This window comes from Peromyscus maniculatus, chromosome 21, assembly GCF_049852395.1.
Source record: "Peromyscus maniculatus bairdii isolate BWxNUB_F1_BW_parent chromosome 21, HU_Pman_BW_mat_3.1, whole genome shotgun sequence".
NCBI lineage: Eukaryota > Metazoa > Chordata > Mammalia > Rodentia > Cricetidae > Peromyscus > Peromyscus maniculatus.
This window is the reverse complement of record NC_134872.1, coordinates 24,540,172-24,566,858: the sequence shown is the minus strand read 5'-3', so window position 1 is coordinate 24,566,858 and position 26,687 is coordinate 24,540,172. Positions and strand designations below refer to the sequence as shown.

General features: G+C 37.9%; 2 protein-coding genes across 11 annotated transcripts in view; one reads left to right on the top strand and one right to left on the bottom strand.

The window, feature by feature from the left end:
• Ctnna3 (catenin alpha 3) overlaps window positions 1-26,687 on the top strand; it is a 1,515,753-nt gene that overhangs the window by 432,910 nt on the left and 1,056,156 nt on the right. The window lies entirely within an intron of this gene.
• The window catches only part of Lrrtm3 (leucine rich repeat transmembrane neuronal 3), a 192,181-nt gene continuing 165,813 nt past the window's right edge, over window positions 320-26,687 (bottom strand). Inside the window, exon 3 of the mRNA XM_006972746.4 lies at window positions 320-21,633. Coding sequence (XP_006972808.1) covers window positions 21,424-21,633 — 210 coding nt within the window. The 3' untranslated portion in view covers window positions 320-21,423. The remainder of the gene's footprint in view (window positions 21,634-26,687) is intronic.

Sequence of the window (26,687 nt, the reverse complement as noted above, 5' to 3'; positions counted from 1 at the left end):
AAGCAGAGATCATTGTGATAAGTGACATAAGAAAGAAAGACTCAGAAAGACAAAGATGGCATTTGGTGTCTGATAAAGAAGACGCCTAAATAGAAGGGTAGGTGTGAGAGAGGAGGGGTTGGGAAGGGCTGGGGATGCAAGTGTAACAGGAGCAAATACTGTCAGTACTCGATGTTCGTGCTTGAGAACTCACAACGAAATCCATTGTTTTGTACAGTTAGTATCCAGTGGCAAGAAAGAGACTCAAAATCCCAAACCAGTAAACATCAAAAAACAAACAAAAAGTAGATGACATAACATCCACACACCTTAGAGATTGACCTGTTTTAATTCAAGATTATCAAAATAAAGCAAATATGAAATTAGTAGCAGAAGTTTTTGGTTTCCAAGAAATTAAAGTTGTTTACATGTATAGTAACATAAGCTGTCAAAGAAAAGTTTGAACAACCTGTAACTCAAACTTACTCTACTCTACATAAGCTTTTCTCATACATACAGAATGATTAAGTAATGTTAGGTTGAGGGGAGGCTATAGTAGAATCAATGCCTCCATGCTTGGGATTACTCTATCTCATGAGAAAAAATTACGTGTGACCTTCTGAGTGTTGAGGTCTTCAATACAGGAAGATTAACTCAAAAATTAGCATCAGTAAAGTCATTTAGAACAAAGCAAAGCAGAGGAGAGAAGGGAATGTTGTTGCCTTCATTCCCAACTTAGATACATACAGTGGCAACTTCCAGTGACTGAGTGTTGGAGAGGAGTGAAGGCTGATGGGAAGTGAGAAAATCCCTAGATAATTCGAGCATGTAGTTTAGGGACGGACAATTTTCCCCAACAACATCCTCCCTCTGAACAAATCTCTAAGAATTTTCAGCAATAGTCACAGATCTAGGTAACTGTTTTCTTGCATTTGTTATTTCAGCCATTTTTCTGGGTATCTTTTTTTTTTCCCTGCAAAGAGCTGTTTACAAGACAGATGTCTTAGATACACCCACTCTTGCCTGCAAGGCAATAACTATTTTTGTTGCTATTATAATATTAAGAAAACTTGTGTAATCCTACCTACTTCACAGTAATTTTCTTTTGTTGACCATTTGCTACAGTGTGTCAAATAATTGCCTTTGAATGGGTCAAGAAAAGCAGTCATTCACCTGTTCTGATGGCTATAAATATCTCTGCAGTCATGCAAACGTGCATCCATAATGCTCACTGCCCTTCCAAGCCATTAATAAATATATTGAACACCTGTGCTAGCAGTGATTCCCTTGGCTCCTCATCATTAACCTAACTGTACAGTTTCATGGTATTTCATTTAACCTTGATTTTTATCAACAAACTTTACTTTTTCAAATCAAGACCTTGCAAATGAATGATAAAACTTTACCTTTTATCTCGTAGTCATCTTGCATTCATAACTGAGATTTTCACATTCAAAAATCCTGACTGAAATGCCACAGACTTTTTTTTAATAAAAGTCTGAGGAAGAAGAATTAGACACCTTTTTTTTCTGTGTTATTTTCTAAGCTTCTTGTCTATGTACTACTTTTCTCATTCTTTGTCCTAGCTAATGTTTGCCAAAGTTAGGGTGTAGAAACAATTCCACAAGTCTTTATACAGAGCCCTGTCTTTCTGTGGGTCCCGACTCCTCAGCCCCGTATCACTGTCAGCCATTGCCTCCATCTGTTTGGAATCCAGAAAGGGAAAAGGAGATGGGATTTTTGTTAGCTGGCATTGCTGTTCATCCAAGAAGCCATTACAGGTGAAGAATGAGATTTCAGCTCCCAGTTTAAATCAAACTTATGGACTATAGTTTTTTCCTAATGTTGGAGCTTGCAGAATTTGAAGATCACATGGTTAAATCTCATCTATATTTTTAGTTAAAGAATCATAAGTGCAAGGAGTGGGTTGACCTTGGTGAAAGTCGAACCAATATGACTCAGAACTCAGGGAGTTATGTTTTCTCTATTGCTTAGGGCACTACAGATAGCTTAGGTTTTCAATCACCATTGTTTCTATTACTTATCATTAAAGTTCCTATTTTGAATTTGAGTTGAGTCTCATAAAAGTGTTTTTTTTCCTGTTTGTCTTCTGATTCTTTTCTTTTAGTCCACAGTGATGTCTTGAACACAGCAAGTTCTCAATATTATTGAATGGAAGTATAAATATAGAAGAACATGCCTTGGCATATTCAAACATGCATGCATACAAATATATTCATATAGATGTGTATACATATGCATAAACCAACACATATAATCTGAATACATAGAAACAATGGCTATTTATAACATTTTTGGATTTTCTTCTATGGCTATTTATCAGTCACATAAACAAGGTAAATAGAGCATGTTGTATATATTTATCTCCATGCTTCATAACAATTTAATGAAATTGGGCATAGTGACACATGCCCTTAAAATGAGCACTTGAGGTAGAGGCAGGAGACAGGAGGAGGCACGAGTAGTTAGGAGGAGTTATTAGGAGACAGGAGAGAGGCAGAGGCAGGGAGATTCTATGAGTTCGAGGCCAGCCTGGTCTAATAGTGAGTTCAAGCCAGGCAAAGCTCAATAGTGAGACCCTATCTCAAAACAAAGCAAAACAAAACCACACACACACACACACACACACACACACACACACACACACACACACACACACACTGGTTTCAGATCCTTAGGACTTAAGGCACTCAGATTTATCTGAGTTAGACATTGTAAATAAAATTGAATTGTCCTATGATGTTACTTGTGTGTTTTAATCACATAAACTTCATATAATGTCCTCAGAGTCTCAATTTTAACCCCATTTCTTTCTAGATATTTGAACTGTTTGGGGGAGAAGAGGTAAAGACTGTATGCGAATTGCTTCTTGACAGAACTCAGGGAAAGGCACGAAAGGGAAGGGAGTTGATGTCCATGTGGGTCCCCGGTTTCTTGCCTTCCAAGAGAGGAGCTATCCAAGCCCTGTCTCCTTTACCCATCCAAGACATTTATATTACTTTTGATGGTGACATTTCAAAATCCCTGAATGACTCTTTGTTGATATTAGAAGGTTAGGAAACTCAACTTGAATGGTCAAAGTTCTATCATGTGAAAAAGTCACTCCTTGGAAGAATTTTTTAAAATTTCAAGGTGTATTTTTGATTTCACATTCATCTGTACCGGGGAAAAGTAGTATTTACTAGCATATGTTCAAATACTTCAATATAGGACATTTATGGTAAATTTCCCCCCCACTACAACAAATGCAGTTCCTGTTAATCCAGAGTCATATCTGTGGAAGAGTTGACTCTAGTAAGATCTGACTCAGTTCTTCAACAGGCTAGGGAAAAGAAAAGAAAAGCATAGCTATTTAATTTCCTCCACAAATTTCTATGAAGCATTCAATCACACACAATGTAAGCTAGAATGGTTTCAACAAGTGTGCTTGCTACTTAGTTTTTTTTTTTTAATTTTTTTTTGTTTGTTTGCTTTGGTCAACTTTACACAAGTTAGGATCCTCTGGGGAAAAGGAACCTCACTTGAGAAAATATCTCCATCAGATTGTCCTGTAAGCAAGTCTCATCTGGGCAAGTGGTCCTGGGTTATATAAAAATGCTGATTTGTCAAGACAGAAGAAACAACCTGTAAGGAATGTTCCTGCATAGCATCTGCTTCAGTTCCTGCCTTCAGGTTCTTGCTTAGGCTTTACTACATGATGGTCTGTGTGACCTGTAAGTCAAATGAACCCTCTTTTCTCCTAAATTGCTTTTGTTGAGTGCTTTATCACACAACAGAGAAGCAAGGTAGAACAATCTAGATGGTTGCTTATTTTTTTATTAATATGGTCTGTGCAATTGGTTTTAGATTCAGAAATTGATTCACAATTGAACCCTAGTTGTCTCAACGTCAATGGAATCATAAAGCTGTATTTACGGTTTTTTAAGAATGAACTTGAGTATCATTGAGAAAAATGCTGCTACTTCAATTTGGGGCTCAGTGGGGGAGGTAGATGGGCAACCCAGAAAGGTTGAGAGTACCAAGGAGGTGGAAGCTGAATGCCTGGGCAGAGTTATAGTTTATTAACTACAACTTGACTGTAAATGATAACATGATAAATTTTAATGAAAAAAGAATGACTTAATGACAATCTAATACTTTTAACTTATATTAAGAAAATACTTTTTAAAATGTTGATAAATTAAAAATTCACCTTAGCTTCTGATCATGTATCTGCCAGACCTTTTAATCCAGCACCTAAGAATATAGTTTTAATAGAGAAAAATGTATTACATGTCTGTCTGTGTTTGTTTAATGAGCTTTATATTTGAACTGTGTATGGAAAGATGAGTTTTCTCTCTCTCTTTCTCTCTCTCATCATTCATTTTACCTCAACCATTCATATGTAAGTTTCAAACCAAGAATGAATTATTAATAGGATAATGGAAGAGTAGGCATTATACTAGGAATAAAAAGTGTGGATTTGGGTAGAATACAAGGTGGGGTGGATCTGAAAGGAGTCAGGGGAAGGGAAACCACAATCAGAGTATATTGTATGAAAAAACGTATTTTCAACAAGAGAAAAAAGAGGAATGATTTTGATAATGGTATCCTTAGCTTATTTGCTTGTACATTTTGCTTCTCCCCAACATAATTTATCCTGCTTATTGTAAAAGAGGCATTCAGCGTGATTAGCCAAGTAGAATTAGGAAGCAGGAAAAGCATGAAAAATGAGAAAGCTGGGGCACTCTTCAGGAAGTGGAAGCTTATTCTGGCTGTGGTGTTACTGAGTGTAACCCAGTCCTGGATTCCTGAATCAAATATCAAAAAGATAGGACATTACTCTGTTCCTCATTGGAAGTAAAACGTAACCATTTATCAGCGGGGTTTTTAACTTTCTAGATGTAGCTCTGAAATGCAGTTCTTACATGCTGTGTTAACGATAATTTTCTGTGAAAGGGATGGATATTTTTACAAATGGTAGTTTCTATTAAATAGAAGCAGCCCTCCCCGCAGCCCAAACAAGTCCAGACAGAGTCCAGGGATAGAAAAATTATTTAATACTTATCCAAGAAAAAAAATTATGATAGGATTAGAAATGAAATTTTCAAGAGAAATGTTATTCTCTGCTCTCAAATTTAAAATAATTATTTTGCCAGTGGGGGAAAAATGTTCATTGAAGCCAAAGATAAGTCTCATTTCTTTCTCATTTATTTCCCATCTTATGCTTTGAGGCAGGGTCTCTCCCTGGATCTGTAACTCACTAATTTGCTAGACTGACTGGCTGATGAGGCTCATGGATCCTCCTGTGCTCTCACTTCCCCTCCGCTCTGGGATTGTAGATGTGAGGGCTATGTGGGTGCTGGAGATTTGAACTCATGTCTCCAGTGGCTGTGTGACAGGCACTTTACCAGCTGTGTCACCCCCCAGACCTCCTTGCCCTGACTCATTCTCTCTGAGTGTGAGCTAACCTCCATTTTCTTTCCTATTTGGGTCCATTTATTTCCTTTGCAGGAAGGAAACACATGAACGTACTAAGTAAATGTGGAGAAATGTCACTTCACAGTGATTATGCACATATCATACATATGTGTTCTCCACTGACTTAGAATTCCTACTTCAGCGTCTATTAGGTTTAGGATATGGAGAAATTCTATTGATGAGAAAGATAAAAAAAATCGAAAGGAAAAATGAGACAAGGGAGCCAAATTCGTAAAAGTTAAACCGGAGGCCAAAGAAATATTCAACTTATGGGTTTTTATGGGTAAATGGTTTCAGGTTGGGTTTGAAATAAGACAATCACGTTGTATCTATACTATAATGAGATGAAGGGAAATGAAGGTGAATTATCATAATTATTAGTTATAAATAAATCAGTTGTTCATTATTTCCATTGAGAGAACAAACTGACAACAACATCTATTTGATGTGTGAATGGTTCAGTTAATAGCTTTTCATGCCTCATTACTGTCAGAGTTTTTTAGGAGGGTAAAAATACTGAAGTGATTGAAATACTGCGCTGGAGTGACTTGTACATAATTCATTACTAACCAGGACTCTTACTTCTAAGTAATTTTTCTTCTATAATGAAATGGCTTAAATGCCACATGCCTCAGAGTTTGCTTTGGTAAGAAACAGACCATTTGAGAATTTTATAATCAATGACAAGTGAATAGTGTGGGTACCTTTTTTTTTATTAAAAAATTATAGTGCCATTTCTGTGTACACTGGTGTGTTGTTTGGGGGTACCATGAGTCTGTAGAGAGGTAGGGATGTCCAACAGAAGATTTCCTTTTCATCCTTCCATCCATTCCAGTAATCATAGGCACCTACTTGTATAGTAACCATATACATACACTCACATAGGCAGCTTTCTAATTGTACAATGATTTGATAAGAATAATCTCATAATACTGAAAAGCTTTGAAAAGAAATTCTCACCCATACATTACTGGATCTTTATTGAGTGCCATAAACACAGGCATCTAAGACCTGGTCGTTGATTATTCTCAAGGAATCATGGAAGTCCTAACATGGAGCCACAAGGTAGGGGCTGCTTTTAAAGAAAGCGTCAAAGGGTCTTCATCAAAAGGAACTTTTGCACTGGGTTGGAGTTTTCTCAAGCTTTGGCATAGTCTATTTACTTAAAATAGAGACTAACGTTGTAATTTAGGTTTGGTTATATAATCATTTTTTTTCCAGTTCAATGTAACCTTATTTGTACTCTTGGTAAGCTGATAAAATGTTATTGCAATATTGGAATATCCATATGGGGAGATGAATGCAGCCGCCCCTCTCCAGTCTTGCGCCCCTCATTCTTTTGGCGCATGCGCGCATGTTGTATGTGATGTTCAACTCAAACAGAGAAAGGGAAAGCGCGACAAAAAACGTGGAGGAGGGAGGAACGAACTATGCAGAATTGTAGGTTACTTCTCTCTTTAAGGACCCTGGTACTGTTATTTTGTTACTTTTCTACAAGGGTCATTACATCCTGCTCTGATGGCATGGAGAAATTTAAGGTCTACTCCTTCACCATTCAGAGGATTAGTAATTATTTGGAGCAACTCTTCTTCTTCATGAGTCCTTACACATGTGCCGGACTCTCCCATCTCGCCCACTTTCCCTCGTGTGGTACAATGTTGGCTGCAGCACACATTTTAAAGGCAGGGTTTTCAGAGGATTAAATTTAGAGCAGGCTTGGTGCACTATGAAAAATACAATGGAAATAAAGTGATGTATCCCACCTCCTTATGTTTATTAGTTTAAAATCCTTTTATTCTGCAATTATTTTTTAATAAAAAACACTGCCACAGGCCACTGGAAAGTGTGAGAGGTGGGCCACAAAGTGGAAGAGGAATAGTCGAGATCATCTTAGACGGGCGACTCCGATAATGTTATAGTCTGCGAGCTTGTGATTTCTAACTGGCAGATGGAGGTCATTTTGTTTTGGAGACAAGATCTCCCTTTGTAGCCTAGGTATTCCTCAGACTTGGTGTTTTTCAGCATTAGCCTCTCAAATGCTTGTTGAACAGGTATGTGCCATGTCCAGGTAAATGGAATTATTCAGCATCTTTCAGTCTTTCTAGATACTCTCCATTGCCTAACTGCTTGGCATTATCATCCCATCCTGCTCCATTTTGTTTCATCCAGAAGTAGAAATATCAGTATTTCATATTCATCCTAACAGCCCCCTGCCCCACCTCATGAAATGAAAAACACATTTTCCTTGTAAACTAGTGTTTCTCAGAGTTTTGCTGTCTCTTAACTGGAATTCAGAAGATCAATAGTGACACTTCAAAAATTAAAGGCTGTTATGATATAATTTATAGTCACAAATTAGAGCTATGCATATATGCCACTTAAAAACAATTAACAGGGCCTGGATAGAGGGCTCCGTGGTTGAGTGCCTGCTGTTCTTCCAGAGGACCTGAGCTGGGTTCCTGACACTCATGTTGGGTGGCTCACAACCATCTGTAACTACAGCTCTGGGGGATCCAATACTCTCCTCTGGCTTCTTATGTACGTGGACCCACATGCCATATCTTCAGACACTCAAATAAAATTAACTAAAAATGACACCTAAGTGCTCGTATCATAGATGTCACAGGTAGTTATTAGAATGAATAACAGTCCAATGAATTGAGTTAGGGTTCATTTCCTGCCATGGAGCACAAACCACAATAGGAATAACTGTCTAGAGGAAGAACTTAAGTATAATTTCTCTCTGAAAAATAATCATCTGAATATTATAATCTTCTGTGTATTGGGGATTCTCAGTGGCTGGCTGGGCCATGGGGCAGTCACCATAGTTTGAAGAGTATTCTAGATTAGGCTCCATTCCTTTGGCTTTCATAAAGGTAGCTTTTCTCATGCTGGGGTCCCTTCACATTAATACTGATTTTCTGAAATCCTGAATTTAAAATCTCATTTTTCTAAGAAGAAAGATTCCACTAATATTATTTCAGCTGATTTTCACTAATATTATTTCAGCTCAGCTTAGTTAAGAATGGTGCTTTCTTTGGGATTTAGCAAAACCTCCCTTAAGCATCAGATAAACAGTGGGTTCTTTGGGGATAATGTTCTTCTTATAAAAGAGATGTTTGTTAAGGGGGAACACTCAAAGTTAATGATAGTGAACACTGTACTTGATGCTTTAGGTCAGCAGTTCTCAACCTGTGGGTCATGACCCCTTGAGGGGTTGAACTACCCTTTCACAGGGATCACCTAAGACCATCGGAAAACGCAGATATTTACATTGTGATTCATAACAATAGCAAATCACAGTTATGAAGTAACAACAAGAATAATATTTTTAAAGATTGATTTATCTATGCATCTGAGTGCTCTCTATCTGCATCTATGCCTGTGTGGCAGAAGAGGGCATCAGATCCCATTTCAGATGGTTGTGAGCCACCATGTGGGTGCTGGGCATTGAACTCAGGTCCTCTGGAAGAGCAGCCAGTGCTCTTAACCACTGAGTCATTTTCTCCAGCCGAACAAAAATAATTTTATGGTTGGGGTCACCACAACACGAGGAACTGTATTAAAGGGTCACAGCATTAGGAAGGTTGAGAACCGTTACCTTAGGTGAACTCATTATCTTATTTTTTAACTTTTGAAACAAATTATTTCATTGTAATGAAATAAAATACAAAAGACTCCACATATAATCTAATGTTCACTCATTTTAATATGTCTTATGCCATAACTAGTTGTTATTGAAAACTTAAAGGTCAGCATACCTTTTCCAACACCCCCTCCTCCACACCAGATTTCTAAATTTAGAACCATGACAGACTATTTGGCATAGAGGTATGACTTTCATGGGCATTTTATCAAACAAAGGACCCTTCTAACAATCCACTGTTATTTAGTAATTACTCTTCATTTAATTAATAGAATTACACATGTTGTGTAATTTGTTGTGGAATGGCCAAGGTGAATGTTTGAGGCTTCAATTTAGAAGAAACTGAATAGCTATGTCAGGGAGGTCCTGGGCTGAGAAGTTAATTCTCACAGACATCTCAAACCTCTGTAGTCCCTAAGTCGGAGGCAAGGGACGGGGCCTGCTTGTCATATCTGATTTGTGTTGCCACCATCCAGGAACTTACATGACATTTACTCTGTGATTCTTTCCCCAATTTCTCCCCAGCAGAACTAATGCCCTACCTTCCTTCCATAGCATCATAAACAAACTTCAGTTGTACAAGTACCACAGCAAGTCATACTTCCTTGTTGACTTTCAAGTATTGTATCATATGGTTATCGTGGCCCTTGGCTTGTTATGGTAAAAGCCACATAAAGGAATAAATACTTGATTGCTTTGAATTAAAAAAAAAAAACCCACGGAATTGTGAAAAAACAAAACTGTGCCAGGGAAATGGCTCAGTCAGTAAAAATGCCCGAGGACCTGAATTTGGACACCTACCACCCCCTTAAAAGCCAATTGTAATGACAAAGGTATGTGCCCCTAGTGAGAAAAGTTTGACCCCCAGAGCTTGCTGGCCAGAGAGTGCAGTCTGTGAATGCCAGCCAGGTTCAGTGACGACAGACTGTCTCTCAAAAGTAAGATGGCAAGCATTTGAAGGAGACACAGATTGTGAGTTTTGGGAGAGAGAGGGAGAGGGAGAGGGGGGGGAGAGGAGAGAGAGAGAGAGAGAGAGAGAGAGAGAGAGAGAGAGAGAGAGAGAGAGAGAGAGAGAGAGAGGAGAGAGAGAGAGAGAAAGAGGGGGGGAGTGTTGCCTACCCATGTGTCCGTGTACATATACACAGATTAAACACACAGTGACAGTTTCTGTGTAAAGAAAAAAGAAATACATTGTGAACGATAATTTGTAGCCGTCACAACACCAAAGATAATTGCACATAGTCCAGGTGATAAGAAAAACTGAATAAGAACATTTTTTCACTTTAAAGTTAACCAGTGTTAAGCTACTACTGTGTTGCCAGCAACCAGGAGGCTGAGGCAGGTGTTGAGGATTTGGAGGGCTGTGTTACCAGTTTCAAGCCAGCCTGAACTATCAGCAACATCCTTTCCCTCCAAAGAGTTACAAAAAACTAAAGTAGCTGCTCAGGCATCTTTTTTTTTTTTTTTTTTTTTTTGAGTTGAATTGTATCTGTTTGAACAGGCCTTTGAAACAACAGCTTAATTGATAATTGTCCACATATAATGCGGAAACACCCCTATATATTTTCAAACACTGGCATGTTTTTTTTAAAAGTTTTATTCTGGTAAAAGTAACTCTAAGTAAATTTGAGTTCTGGTTCTGACTTATCACTGTCAGCTAAATGATGCTGATTTTGACTTCAGTTATGTTTTCTCTTAGCTTCTTTATTCATAGAGCACAACTATCAAAAGGACTTGGCTCATGGAATAAAAACTCTGGTTAGTATTCACCCATACTTACCTAAAGAATGAAATGTCTGAAACACAAAAGAAAATAAATCAGTCTGCAGGCTGTGTTTTTACATGACACAAAATAGTAACCTGTTTTCACTGGATGAAGATTGTTAATGGTTAGTTTCTAAGTTGTTTTGTTTAATTCACACAATTATATTAAACTAGTGTGCTTACCTGAATTAGCCATCAGAATGGATTATTAATACTTTATTGACAACCTCTAATAACATTTATTCCCACAGAGAATATCAGCAAAGCAAATACTTCATTTGTCCCCTCCAAAGAAAGAACATACTGGTAGAATGAGAGTATGCACAGAGTAGAATTGAGGAGAACATGGCAGACATTTGTGCCTATCTAGACAAGTCAAAAGATTTGTTGTGACCAAGTAAAATTTGACCTTGAGATTTTAGGCAAATGGGACAAAAATCAAACCTGGTATTTGTCTCTCAGAGAAGCGTAAAGTACTAGTGGAATAGAAAATGCATTTTTCCTTCTTTACTCTCCTCTCATCTTTATGTTGCCAGTCTACTAGTCTTAGCCTTTCTGTCTGTCTCCATTTCTGCCCTGACGGATCACTAACAACTTTAACAACATGGAATTATATTCTCCTGTTCTTGCTGTCTGTCTCTGCAGATATTCATTCACTCTTTGGTTTTTCTCACTATTACATCCCACTTGCCCCATACTGAAAGCAAGGCATTATCATTTTTCACTGTGTGTCTCTCGGAGACTGTTACATCCCACTAGACACATCTTATATGCACTCTCAATTATATTGAGAAAATGTCTCCCAATTAAATGTATAGACTCTTAAATTCAAGAGTGGTGCTCATGAGGTAGGCACCAGGCAGGCAGTTAGTAGGACTGTTTCGTCAATATATCCATCACTTGCTTTTAAATCCTTGCTTCAGATTTTACCAGCCTCATGTTCTCTAATTTTTTGGTTCATCTTTTTTTCTTAGTTTCTTAAGGTGAAGACATTACTTAATTCATCGAGTCCTTGTTAATTCTATTAGCTGTAATAATCAGAACAAAATGAATTAATAAATATAAAACCCTCAGAAGGGTACCCATTCTGTAGTGTTTCTTTGAACTGATCATGTTGTAGCCTGGTAGTTTTTACGTGCTCGTTTCAAGTCTTGCTTTCAAGAAACAGGTGGACATTCCTTTTGGTGGCGATTACTGAGTATGATCCAGACTTCAGAGTCTGGCCTCTGAAAGTAAAGTGTTGACAGCAAAAGCACATTTTCATAATTGCAATATTCATATTCTTAGTTGCAGAAAGCGTGACTTTAGCTCATCTGAAAATGGTTAAGTTTAAAAAGTTAAAGAGTTACAAAGGAGTAGCCCCAAACTATATCTCTGTTTCATAAGAAACACAGAATTATCTCTTCGACTCTCCTAATTCTTAGTAGTAGTGCCACGGTGCTGTATCAAGTTCATTTTTTTTTTTTATCCCATGATTGGAATTCGGAGGCAAGGAAAGACTACAAAGGACCCCAGCCCATGCTGCTATCACTCCGCAGAGTGGTGGAGTATACAACAGGGGCTGATTGTGAAAAGCCAAATGGAAAACGCAATGTTGGGTCAGGAAACTTGGCTTGAAGTTTGTTAAAGAGGAAATTGACAGAAGTTTAAAGGATGTCTGTAATAGTTCAGATATGAAGTGACTCCTGCCCCCTGAGAGCCTATGTGTAGAGGGTTATTTCTCACGTGGTGGTGCTGTTTTGAGAGATGAATGTGACTTTGGTAGATAGGGACCTAGATGGAGGTACTGGGTCATGGACAGCATGTCCTTGGAGGTGGTATCTTGCCCTGGACCTCCCCTTCTTTATCTGACTCTTTCTGTACACCACATGCTGTGAAGCCTCTCCCACATGCTTCTGACACCACGGAGTTCAGCTTCCCCACAGAACCAGAGTCCATGGACTCAAGGACTGTGGACTGAACACTCTGACACTGTGAGCCAGACAAAACCTGCCTCCCTTTAAATTGTTCTCTCCGGTATTTTGGTTAAGCTATTGAAAGCTAGATAACACTGCCTAATACATGGGTACCAACATATTTTAAATCAAATTCAGAGATAAAAAAAAAAGAATATAGAAGAGTCCCCTCTTGCCCGCCCCCCATCCCGTGTGTGGAGATTTTAAAAGTACAGATACCTCCATTCTTTTTCTCCTTAGCATCCATGCTGGCCCATTGTTGATGGCATTTGATGGGAACTGTTGTTTTAATCCTTATGAGGTTTATTTGCAGTCATTGCTCACATCTCATCGAACCTGGAATCCCAATTCCCTCCCCCTCACTTACCTCTCATCTTGTTTCCCACTCACCCTCTTCCTTGTCTTTCGCATCTTCAACCCTGAAGTCAGGAACATCCTTGCTGTCTATAACCAGAATCATTCCAGATATTGTGGATGAACTTTCTGTACTGTGGTAGGTGGGCAGATGTAATGTAGTGTCTGCTTTCTGGAGCAAGATTTGCTTTATATTTATTGCCGGTTCTGCCAGTCACGATGTCATGGCCCATGGGTGAGAGTGACAGAGTCTTACTGTGCACACATATTGATGATTAAGCTGCATGTTCAGATAGTGTTTCAGAGTAAAATACTAATGTCAGTTCCCAGAGACCATACTTGGGTTTGTGCAGATTTGGGGAGATATGGATACAGCTCTAGTTTAATGCAAAGCTCCTGCAAACAGTAATGGCATCAAAACATTATTTAAGAATTGTTGTCAATAATAAACTGATGAAGATTTGAAGATGGGAACTTTTTAAAAACATTTTTAAACTTTTTATTCATTTATATTTTTTATGCATGAGTGCTCTGTCTGCATGTATACCTGCAGGCCAGAAGAGGGCATCAGATCCTTTTATAGATGGTTGTGAGCCACTATGTGTGGTTGCTGGGAATTGAACTCAGGACTTCTGGAGGAGCAATCAGTGCTCTTAACCACTGCGCCATCTCTACATTCCTGAAGATGAAAAATTTAAAAGAAATTTAAAAAATCATTTTATATCCTCCACACTTATTTATTCGATTTAAGCCATGTATTATATTGTCTAGAATAGTCAGAGTCTGCATATTTTAAGGGTGACCTTCTTTATAAAGTGTACTCTCATAACCTTTATTGTTTGTGTCAGTGTTGGCACAAATAAAGGAGATTTTTGTTGGCTCATGTCTGAAATCCCAGAAGGACAGAAGGATTGCCGTGGGTTTGAGGGCAGCCTGGAATACATGTTAAGTTCCTGGACAGCCCTGATTACAGAGTGAGACTCTGTCTCAACAAATAGAAGAAAAAACAAATAGAATAATACCATATAAAATGATTTATGGGAAATACTCTGCAACCCAAATGACCTGTTTGCTGGCTGAAATTTTGTGACACTAGGTTATTGATATTTTCCATTTGTTATTTGTACTTGGTTACTTTAATAGTCATCCACAAAATTTTGGTTTTTGGTAGGCTTTATTTGTATTTTCAGCTAAAGGTACTATGGATAATTACTTACAGTTGGGTTGTAATTTTAAAATATAACTTAGATGTTTGGAAATGAAGATTCATAATGATATTTTGTATATTTATCTTTAGAAGGTATTTTCATTTTAAATTTCCTTCCTTTATTTCCTTTTATGTGTGAATGTGTGTGTTTGTGTGTATGTATGTGTATATATGTGTGTGTGTTCATGCATGTATATGTATGCACATGTGTGTGTCTGTGGCATGTGTGAGTCATGTGGGGTCAGAGAACAATTTCAGTAGGCAGCTCCTTCCTGTCATTACTTGAGTTCTAGGGATCAACTTTAGATGCCAGGCTTCGAAGAAGGCACCTTTACCTACCTGTTGAGCTATCTTGCTGGGCCAGGCTTTTCAAAATCCCAGGAGGGTAGTGACATTTGTTTCCACTTAAGATACTGATTTAGGATGTTCAAGGATATCTTTACAGAATGTAATTTTTCAATTTGGAATTATGAAAACTTATATTGTCTTTGGCACATTTAATGCCCTCCCTAATTAAACACACGCAAGCCTAGTTGTATTGGGTAAAATCATCTCTTGTTTTAAAATGGGTTCTGGGTGTTCGGAGCACGTCCTTGGAATCTGACAATATGGATTTGAATCTTCCCCTCACTGCTGAACTCACCCACTTTTCTAAGATGGCCGAAGGATGAAGAGAGAACATAATACCTCCATGTCATACACATTAACATCTGTGATGCCAAGCCCCCGAGGAGTAAAATTTTCCAGCTAAGAGGAAATTTCCTCCAATTTATCTTAACATAGGAACAAAAAGTCTCTGCCTTCACAACAAGTCTCCTCTTCAGAATTGACGCAATCTGCGAGAGCAACCAACTCAAGTGTGAAGGGTCCAAAACAGCCACTGTTTTCTACTGTGGCTCTTCACCTCAGTGGGGACTTGGCCACCACTCAGGGAACGTGGACAGGGATCTCCAGAAGTTAATTCCTGCCACTCTCTACCTCCACCTTTTAAAACTGTTAAATTACTGTCCAGAAAAGTAACAAACAAGTGAAGTAGCTCACAGGCTCAGATTTGACTGTCGAGAGTTTCACGGGAGCCAAATCTTCAAACAACAGTTTGTGAGAAGAGACCCGAAGAACTCCTGTGTGGTTGCCCTTTGCATTATATTCCTCTAGTCAAGACATATGTTCAGCCAGGCTTGGAAAACTAGGCTCACCCTATGACAATAAAACACAGGGCTAATACTTTCAGATTAGAATAAAAAGCGATATAATGACATGGATAAAGGTAAAACCATCTGAGCAGTGTTTTTCTACAGTGCCTTGGCGTACAATACTCAAGCATTGGATTAACAATGCATTTGTTGGGTGTTATCTCAGAGATCGTGACTCAGTAAATCTAGCCAGTTGGAGCCATCGTGACATCCGGGATAACTTTGAGGATATGATGGTTGGCAAAAGTTCAAACAAACAAATACAAAACTCTCAACTTTACATATTTTGGTTTCATATGACTTATCACTTTAATCCAGACTAAAATCAGTAAGCAGAACTGACTTCAAGGGATCCCTGTGTAGACCAACTTAGAAGAAGGACTCAACTATTCATTACATAATGATCAGATCCTGAGATGGCACCATGTAACATTCCCCGTGACATGATATAGGGATTGAATCATGCATCCAAAGATGCATGGAGATCAATGTCCTACAGATAAATTAGTGGATGGTGTTTCAGATTAGAAAACAAAAAGGATTTACTGCAAGGATCCTTTATTATAGGGTCTCCTGTGCATTTAAAATAGAATTTGATATATACAAATACAAAAACTTCATTCAGCTTTGTAGGAAGACAGATATATGAAACCAAATCTATAAATGTTTAAGAGAGAGGAGGAAGGAATTCTAGAGTTCAGAAAATCCTGGAGAGCTGGTGTGCCTCAATGTCCTTATAGAATGGCAACCAACTGTAGACCTTTTAAAATGTGAATTTAACTCTGATTTGAGAAAAATTAAATACAGCTGCTTTTTATCCTCACAATAAAAATCTAATGCAAGTCACAGAACACCATTAAAAATAACTTACCAGCGTTCTGATATTTGTTTCCTGTTAAATTTTCCAAATATTTTCTCCCATTGTACTTTAAACTAAAGTACAGTTTCTGGTTGCTAACCTACTTCACCCTTGTGATGATAGCACAGACTTTAAAGCATCAATCCTGGATCATTTGTGGTTGGCATCTCAACTTAGGCATAGTACGGCCAGTTCATATGGTAATGGGTGTAGTTGGAACCTTTACGGTTGGTTACAATTTATCTGAATTCTCACTGTGGAGCTGACCTATCAGGAACTTAAACCTGGTCTGACTGCTTAAACTGCTATTCAATATGAGCAATTCTTCAGGGCTATGAGATGGGCTTGGAGCTGTCTCAGTCGGTAAAGTGTTAGCTATACAAGTCTGAGCACCGAGTGAGTGTTATCTCCATGTAAAAGGCTGGGTGTGTTGGTGGGGATGCAGAACTAAATAGATCCCTCCGGTTTGATGGTTAACCAGTCAAGTGTCCTTGGGTTCTCCTAGGTCCCAGTGACTGACTTTGTCCCTAAGACCAAGATGGACAGCAGCCAAAGAACAACATCTAAGGTTGATCTCTGGCTTCTACATGGCTGTGTACACACACACACACACACACACACACACACACACCCTTGCACCAGCACACACGATGTTAATAGATTTACTCTGAGAATTATTTGATATCTGCTAGGCTCCTTGCATAATCCTGATCATGGACTACTTACCCAAACGTCTGACTTGCTTTCTCCTAGCCTACTAACAGTTCCCGCCCGCTCTTGGTTTTCATACTTTAAGTTTCTTAATTTTAGTGTTTAATTTGAGAGATGGTATCTGTCTTCCAGTCAGGAATGGTTAAAACCAAGTGTATTTTTACTCCCCTAAACCGTTTATTTTAGAAAATATCTTTGCAAATAAATTTCTCAATTTCTAAGCAGTTTCTGAAGGCAGACAGACCTAAGTTCAAACTGGGATATGTTCATCTTGAGTGTTAAATTTGGCTTATATTGCCTTCCAAAATATAATTTATATAAAAAATCTTGCTGGTTTTATGAGACTTCTAGAACATTCAGGAGGGGATAGAGATGGAGACACAATAAACCCCCAAATATTTCCTAGTTTTTAGTATCTGCATCTATTTGAATAACTGATGTTTTATCTTTCTTTCTTATTATGATAGTTCTTTTTAAAAAATTCATGACTTAAAAATTTTATGTTTTGCCAAAACACAAAAAGAGAAAGAAAATGTCTTCCTAGTTAATTCCGAGTCAGATGTGTACTCAGTTGAACATGTGATCAGCTCTGTACTTCGAACTTCTTACAGCCACTAAAGGAGCTCAACATAGGCTGCTTTCTCTTTTCCTGCCTCTTGTTTTCCCTCTGTATCCTGGGGTCAGCTTGTCTCACATCTTGGCAGTGTTGACCCACACACTCACAAATGACCTCGTGTATTAAGAAACGTGTGGCTTGCAGGACTTCTGAACAAAGGATCATCACGAGCAAGCCCAGAACTTCCTGTGAGAAGAGTTCCCTGGACTCATATAGTGTAGAGACTTCTGAGATGAAGAAGCTTAGTAAACTGCTTTCGGAGCTTAGTAAATGACATGTCATTTACTAACTTCTTCTGTCCGTTATCTCTGGGAGTTCTCTGGCTTTGGCCAGAGAGAGGGGACTTTTAGTGTAATGGAAAAAACAATGTCTGGGCTTTGAGAGCAGCTCAACCCCAGTGGTCATCATCTCTGTGTCCTTGGATGAGTCTCAACTCAGGGAGCATGAGTGTATATCTTCACAGGATTGTTTTAGGAAGGCAGAATGAGACAATTTATGAGATTTGTAAACCTTAGGATACCGCGTGGCTTTATCGTGTGTTTCAGGTGCTGCTGCTGCTGCTGCTGTAACTGTGATGGGTCAGACTCCAGTTTTCAACTCCAACAACCAGCAAACAGCTTTTTTAGTTGTTTAGATAGTGGGCAGTGGCCATGGAGGGGAGCACAGGGGTCAGGCAGGTGGTTAGAAAGAGAAAACTAATGCTGGAAAAGAGAAGTTATACATACAAGGTTTTGATACGCGTTAACAAATTTCACATGTGTGATATTCTATTCTATTCTTCTATTTTAGCAGATTTTAACACCAGTTACCTGTCACCCCCGACAAAGCAGAACAAAAAAAAATGACATAACCTAATATCCTATTTTTTCCTTATCTAAAGACCTTTGGGCTTAATGCCAAATGTGAAAGATCTCAAAATTCCTAGTTGTTGACTTCTTGCTATAGTTGAGGACACAGATTACTCCCAGCTACAGTTCCAAGGCAATTGATTGTTCCCATTGACAGTTGACTGTAGATGAACTGAAAAGCTTTAGGAACATCTGATGGGGAGGAAAGTCAGGGTTAATTTGAGGAGTGTGGTTCCTGGTAGGTCGACCATGCTCCTGTTGGTGGCCCCACACATGTGTATACAAGCAGCATAAGTTGGACTCAGTAGGTTATATGTATATTTGGATATAAAGTTGGGAGGGATTTGGAGATGCAGGTGGGGATGGATCTAGGAGAGCTGGGGGATGTGTTGAGGGTTGAATATGATCAAAATACATTATATGCATATAAGAGATTCTCAAAGAATTTGCAAAAATGATATATTAAAAATGTTTAAAGAAAGTGCTTTGCATCAGGAAATCAAGGATATACATTTGTAAGGCTCCTTTGGAGCCTTAAGTATTTTTTTTTTAATTATTTGCCAACTTGAGAAGTATCTGGGGAAAGTTTGAAGGTGATTAGTTTTACAAATTAATGCTTCTTTGGATCTTTGGGAGAATGACTTCTAATGAAAAAGTTGCAAATGACATTTTGTTTTATATAATAAAATTCCATTTGATTTCAGACTCACAAAGAATAGATTTGTAACCCAGTTTAAATTTTGTTCAGAGCTGAATGTCAGTGTAAGGGATCAAGAACAATCAGAATAATACATTGCAAGGAAACAAGAAACTGGAAAACAATTAAGATTAAAATTAGACTTAAATAACAAAAATATTGAATAGCAAATAATTTATGCAAAATATTTTACAAAATTTCGGATGCTAAATATTTGATACAAGTACCGTGACATTTGTAGTTACATTAAAGTTAATGGTTTTCTTTTTCCATTATTTTGCTTCCCTTTTTTTTTTTAATTTCAACAGATATTTGCTTTACAATTTTGAAATTCGTCCTTCCTGGTGGTGTTCAGAAATTTCCTGTGATCGACCTGTGTGAAACTATATGCATACAGAAAGTATTTCTTAGGAGGGTTAAAAATGAAGTTTGACCTCCCTCTTCATTGTTTCTCGCTACCATTTTTGATTGTGTTTGAACTCTGTTAGACTGAAATTTTTCTGCCTCTACTTTTGATGTCATGAATACTAAGTTAAACCATAAAAATGCTTCTCTTCACATAACAGTGATCGACGCTTGCAGTTTTATATTCAAACATTCAAAAGAAAAAAAAAAGAATGTGTGATTACCATGGACAAACTAATGATATCTCCAATAATAAACCGTCAGGTAGACAGCAGATACAAGTTGTCATTTCAGCTGTGGAAAAGCCAGGTTTTCTTAATTTGATTTGAATTCAGTTTAAAACACAATCATGTAACCCATATGTGATTTAGATCAATGTCTAATACTTCTTGGTTATTGTTTTGCATAATTTGTGGCTAAATCCTCAAAGGAACAACATGAACAAGGGAACAATAGAATGTTAGTCTATTCTGGAGTGAGTTTTCTCCACTAAGCGAATCTATACTGAAAGAACTAGATTTTTAATGTTCTTTCTCAGGTGTGGTACACAGTAAGAAAACTTCTGTATTTTTTCCTTTGAGATATTCCCCAAATATAGTTTCACCTTCTAAATGAAAATTCGCCTTAAGAACCAGGCACAGTTTGAACTGACTTGTGGTTATTTTTAGATAAAACCACTTTGGGTTAATTAAGAGAAAAAATTGCTACTGTACAATTATACCATATCCTCCCACCTTGGCCTGACAATAAGGAGATGTAACAGAAGGTTTTCTTTGTCACTGTAGCTGCACCTTTGAAGTGTATCAAAGTCTGTTGCTGTGGTTACGACCTTTGTTTCCAGTGATGTTTGGTCCATGCTTTCCCCTACCTACCCTTAACAATGGTTACTCAAAAGAATGAAATAATGAGTCATTCATTCGGAAATACTTAGTTAAAATATCCCTCTTTATCATTACATTTCGCTGCTTAGAAACTAGGCTGTAATTCAAGGCAACAGTTAAGACTTAGAACTGTTAAAAAAAATCTGATTTTTTTTTTCATTTATAAGAAAGAGCTGTCTATGTAATTGAAGAACCTCTTACACGTCTGAACAATTAAAACCGTTTTTGGTTAATGTATTATTTCTGGAACAAGTAGATAAAATTCTATGCAGTAAGCATGATAATGATAAAAATCGTGCATTGTTCGCACAGCACAGATTTCAGAGTCAAGGTTTCTGGGCACAAATGCAGTAACAAAACAGCCCCTACAAAACCGAGTAACTCTCAAGAACACAAGAAATAATGTTTGTTAATTTAAAATTTTAGAAACTGAAAGGTGTAAAGTTTGTAAAGTAAAGCATAATTAAATTATGGTACTGTACATACCAGTTGTTCCTAGAATTGAAACTTTATAATATGAAAAAATACATTAGCGCTGTACAATTTTTACACGTAGGTAGGATGAGTTTTGGAAAAAAATGATTTTTTTTTCAGGGCCATTCTCTGTCAAAGTCAAAAAAATACTGCACAACTTAGCTAGTTACAAAGTATAGACTTGAAACAATTCATGTCTTCATTTATTTCATGAACCAATCTTGGAATTTTGTTTATTTGAACAGGGGATTTTTGTTTTTGTTTTGTTTTTGAGAGTTGCAATGAACAAATTTTCCTCTTTCTGTCGTTGAGGTCACAGTTCGGTAGCAAGCCTGGGCTACCGCTCAGCTCGGTCAAGCCAGCTGTGGTTTATGGTCACTGATGCGGCCAGCTGACGTGATTGTGCTCAAGTCCAGCTCAGTCTCTAGGTGGCTTTCCATGGTATCTTCCTGTGCATTCGTTTCAAAGGTCTTATGGGAGAGAAGTTCATGATGGACCCCACAGTAACTTATTGTGGGCTGGTCGTATGCCAGAAAGGTTGACACATTCATTGATAAAGGTATCTGGGAAAAAAAAACGACATGAGAAAAGTCAGTTATCAAAAGACAGGCAAGTATCCAGGGGCAAGACTTGGAGACTGTGAAGTGTGGATCTGACTATCCTTTATGATTTTATCTGTGGCTCCGCTGTCCCTGCAGTGTCCTGCCGCTGTCCCCCATTTTCACAGAAATGAATTCAATATGGAGGATTGAAAGCTTGAGTACAGCTTCTCGAATCTTAAGTAGAACCTGCAGATACACAGTAGTTTGAATGGTTCTAAAAAATGATAAAACATTTCTTCATTGGAGAGCCAAGAAAAGGGCTTTCTCTAACTGGTCTAAAATGTGTTTTTGAACTAAGGAAAGTATTATTTGGTTGCTTGTGTGTAGCATCAATCTTAAAAGGTCTTATTAATAAAAACAAACCTGGAGCCAGGTACTGGGGTCAACGCTGGAAGATCAGAGAAGCGGAACAAGCCACAGCCACCTCACCTTGCCAATTCCTCAGCTGATCTGTTTCCTCAGACTGAAAGCCTCTGAGTCCTCATCCAGATTGAATCTCAACTGAACTATGGGCTCAAAAGCCTAAAAGTTTAACTAGCTCTAGTTCCTGGTTTTCATGCCTTATATACCTTTCTGCTTTCTGCCATCATTTCCTGGGATTAAAGTCGTGAATCACCATTTCTGAGTTCTTAGCAGTTCCCAGGCAATGACGGTACAGCTGCTTCACACACCTCGCTCTGAGGAATGTTTCAGGAGAGAACTGTCAAGTCATCCTGACTGCGCTTACCTAGAATCCCGTCATTATTTCCTTAAGATTACTCCTGGAAACGTTAAGCTCTGTAGTTTGGTCTTTCTATCTAAAGGCTAGGGCACAGAGTCAACCCAGAAAAACAGACCTATGACTTCTGTAAAAGGTCGACCAGGCTGCCGAGAATGAAGCTGCTCTGAAGGACTAGTGGTCCAGCTAGGGAAGGGCATCTTTACTAATCAAAGATGCTACAGAGTGTGGGCAACAGAAGTAACTCCGATGATGATGGACAGAAGGGAACACAGGTGAGAGACAACAGTTGTCTTAGGTACAACTAGTCTTAGATGCCAAAGTCTAGAGAACATCGCTTCTTAGTTTCTTGATGAGACAAAAAGTTGTGGCATCATTGAGGAGCCTTTAGCCCTGATCTTACTTTGTCTGCTGTGGTATATACACCATTTAAGGGTCCTCCCAATCCTCAGGTCTTGACATTTACGTTTCCCTGTGGTGTATTAAGATGGAACAACCTGATTTGTGTTTAGAGCTGGGATTTCTGGGAGATGAGTAGAGTTGAACTGAGTAAAGTTGAATAGTCATTAGAGTTACACTTCCAAATATTGAGTCCTGTGGCCTTATATAGGAAGAGACAGAGATGCAGCAGAAGGGACCTTAAAGGAACCCACACAGTCCCTGACTCTTACCATGTGAAGATCTGTACTCAGCCAGCAAGAAGGCTGTCACTACATTAAAGCCTTGAAACTTTTCACCTCTGGAACCTTTAAGCCCAAGTAAACCACCCTTATTTATAACTCAATCAGTCCCCAGTGTTGTGTTATCAACTCAGAAAACAACACTATAATTGCTAATTCACATGGCTGAATTTCTTTGAATGAAAACTTGTACCATTCTTGTTTGGCAAGTGGATAAAACGTTTGTGCACATCAGACTAAATGCTTTTCTAATCTCAGATAAGAGCACGAAGCCAAGGGAGATAGAATGTCGAGTCTTCATTACCTGCTTCTTCACTGTCTGCCCTCTCCTTTCCAGGGATAAAACTCCTTCCATCTCTTTTTCTACCCCTGACCTCTTAGGCATCTTTGTCTCTCCTTTTGTTAAAAAAAAAAGTATTGCTTCCTTATTTCCTCTTTCAGTACAAACATGGTTTTTCTTTGAGATCATTTAATGGTGAGTATTTCAATGTGTCAAATGTGTAGGTCTCAGTCCCTGGAGACAGAAGTATAATCCAGTTCACCCAGTTAAACTCCTGTGTTTCCTAGTTTGTGGAATTCTGAAATTTCAAATATGAAATTATGTGGCACATGAATCGAATACAAACAATCATGGCCGCTGGAAGGCCCCCCAGATGGTGCATAGCGGCAAAGTAAGATACTTGTACTTAAAACCAGACTTCTTTTGTTACAGATGAGTTCTCTCTGATAACTAGAATACTATCATCTAAAAATAATTGTGCAGCGAGAGTATATTTAAGCTATAGGAGAGAAAAACTTAGAACCATTATCGGGTGCATAGTTTCACATATCAACTTCTGGGAAATTGGTCCTTGGTGATGTGCTGTGGTCACATATCTGCAGGATTGCAGTTGTTTTTATTAACTGTAGAAGTGTACACCTCTCGAATTTATTTGGGATACCTCCTGGTTTACAGAGTTAAATCTACTGTGAAGAGTTTGGGATGCCCATGGTTAAATTTTGGCAAATAATATACGATGATATACTTATTCTCTGTGTGTTTTTGTACACACACACATTTTCCTGATACATTTATTTTGTCTAGTGGATGCTGGTCTCTAGAAGACAAAGTCCTACTTTGAATCATAGCAACTAGGTGGCTAACTCTGATTTTGTATTTAAAAATCCCACATTTTTCTTTATTGTTGAGTATATATTATTTGATAAACCTTATACATGGATATATTGTCTTAATGTCAGGGCATGTTTATATTTAATATTTATGAAATTGGGATAGTTATTAAAAGCAGTTCTTAAGAAAGATATTTGTATTTTCCCTCTACAATCAAAAGTAAATCTTGAAGTTAATGAAATTTTATTATCACAAGAATGACATGGAAAGATGTAGCAGTGAGTAAAATCTAATCGCTCACCACATGGCAATATGCCACAGATTTTTTTATGTTGACTTAAATGGTTTTAAAAATAAAGGAGTTAGTATTGGGCATATGTATATCTATGTGTGTGTATGTTTATGCATTAAAGGAGTATATATATTCACATGAATTTGTATAGCTGTAGATATGTATAATATATACACATATACATATATTCATGATATAATAGCTAGAACTAATGCTTTAAAACAATTTAATTGAATTCTGACTAATAAATTGTGTTGATCTGTTGATTTAGATAACTGTAACATATTTGCATTCCCAATGTAGGGCATATATACATAAATATACCTATTTCTAAAGATGTCTATAAATATGGTGTTAATATACATATTTACGTGTATTTACTCAGAAAGTTTTTCAACTTGAGTTCAATTCTACTTTTCATGAATTATGAAAATTTTGCCCTGTTCTTTTTATTGGTAAGGTGAGATAATTTTTTAAAACTATGTCAATGCATTAAATTTGTTTCCAAATTTCTTTTTTTCTTTTCTCTCTCTCTCTTTTTTTTTTTTTTTTTTTTTTTTTTTGGTTTTTTGAGACAGGGTTTCTCTGTGTAGCTTTGCACCTTTCCTGGATCTCGCTCTGTAGATCAGGCTGGCCTTGAACTCACAGAGATCCACCTGCCTCTGCCTCCCAAGTGCTGGGATTAAAGGCATGTGCCACCATCACCCGACTTGTTTCCAAATTTCTTATTCATGAATATTTCATACTTATATGAATAACAAACTTCTTTTTTTTATTGACTAACCAGATAGGTAAAGATGCATTAAGCCCTGTTCATATATGAAGTACCCAATGTTAGTGACCAGACCAAGTGATTCATGTACAGAATAAAGTCAGTGATTTTCTTTTTAGTCTTACAAATGACATTAAATTTCAACTCATCAGATATTTATTTCAATTTTTAATTAAAACATATTTTCAATTTCATATGTATGTGGTGTGTATACATGGGTATGTGTGTATGCATATTTGTGTATGTTTACATGTGTGGAGGTATGCATGTATGTGTGTGAAAGTGGAGCCCCAAAGTTGATGTCAAGAACCCTCTTTGGTTGCATTTCATTCTCATTCATTGAGTCAGGGTCTCTCAAATCAAACCCAGAGCTTGCTGATGAAGCCTTGCTAGTTAGCTTGCTCTGGAGATCTTCTGTCTCTATCTTCAGAGGCTAGAAAAACAGGTGGGCTACCATGACCATCCAACATTTATGTGGATTTGGGAGATTCAAAGTACTTTATCTATTGAGCCATTTCCCCAGAGATTTACTTTAAATGTGATTGCTAACCTGTAGCAATGTTTTATGCCTAATTACCTATAATATGAACATCATTCTTTCTGATCCCTCATGAAAAATGCTATACATATTTTTGATGGATTTCCTTCTTCATAGCGACATCGTAGGATTCACTCAACACTTTATTGATGTGTGATACTAGATCCTTAAATGAATCGAAGTGGGAAAGTCAGAGGTGAATTGTGTAACATACTCACTCTTCAAGTAATAATGCCTGACTCTATTCTTATCTATTCTTCTATGACTTCGATACGCAGTACTGTGTGTGTTGGGTTTTTACCAGAAAGAGTGATTGTCTTTACTTTTCCATAATGGGCCAGTTGTCTGGGAACACAGCAGATAACAACTTGTGATAGTCTCATTGTCTGAAGAGAAGAACCAGAGTAGAAGCAACCTCATTTCTTTTAGTTTAGATGATCTAAAATACCAGCATGTAAAAGCTCCATAGACTTTTGATGTCAGGTAGAACACTGGCTGCAGAGGTTGGGGAACTAACTGCTGGGGCTCCTGCCATCTGTGCTGACTTTGGACTTGGTTGGTGGGGTGGATTCTTGTACTACAGTGTGGCTGATGGTTGAGTGGTGATGGAGAAACTACCAGCTGGCATTAAACAAACATATACTGTGAGGGTCAGAAACAATGTGTGTCAACCCCATCTGCTACCAAGTACAGCAGAGGAGCATCTGCCATTCCTTGGCAGGATTGTCAAGTGTGACCATGTAACCTTTTTCTTTTTTGTTTTCAGATTAACCTGTATATGTTGATCTCTCTCTCTCTCTCTCTCTCTCTCTCTCTCTCTCTCTCTCCCTCCCTCCCTCCCTCCCTCTCTCTCTCCTCTCCTCCTCCCCTCCCCTCCCTTCCCCTCCCCTTTCCTTTCCTCCCC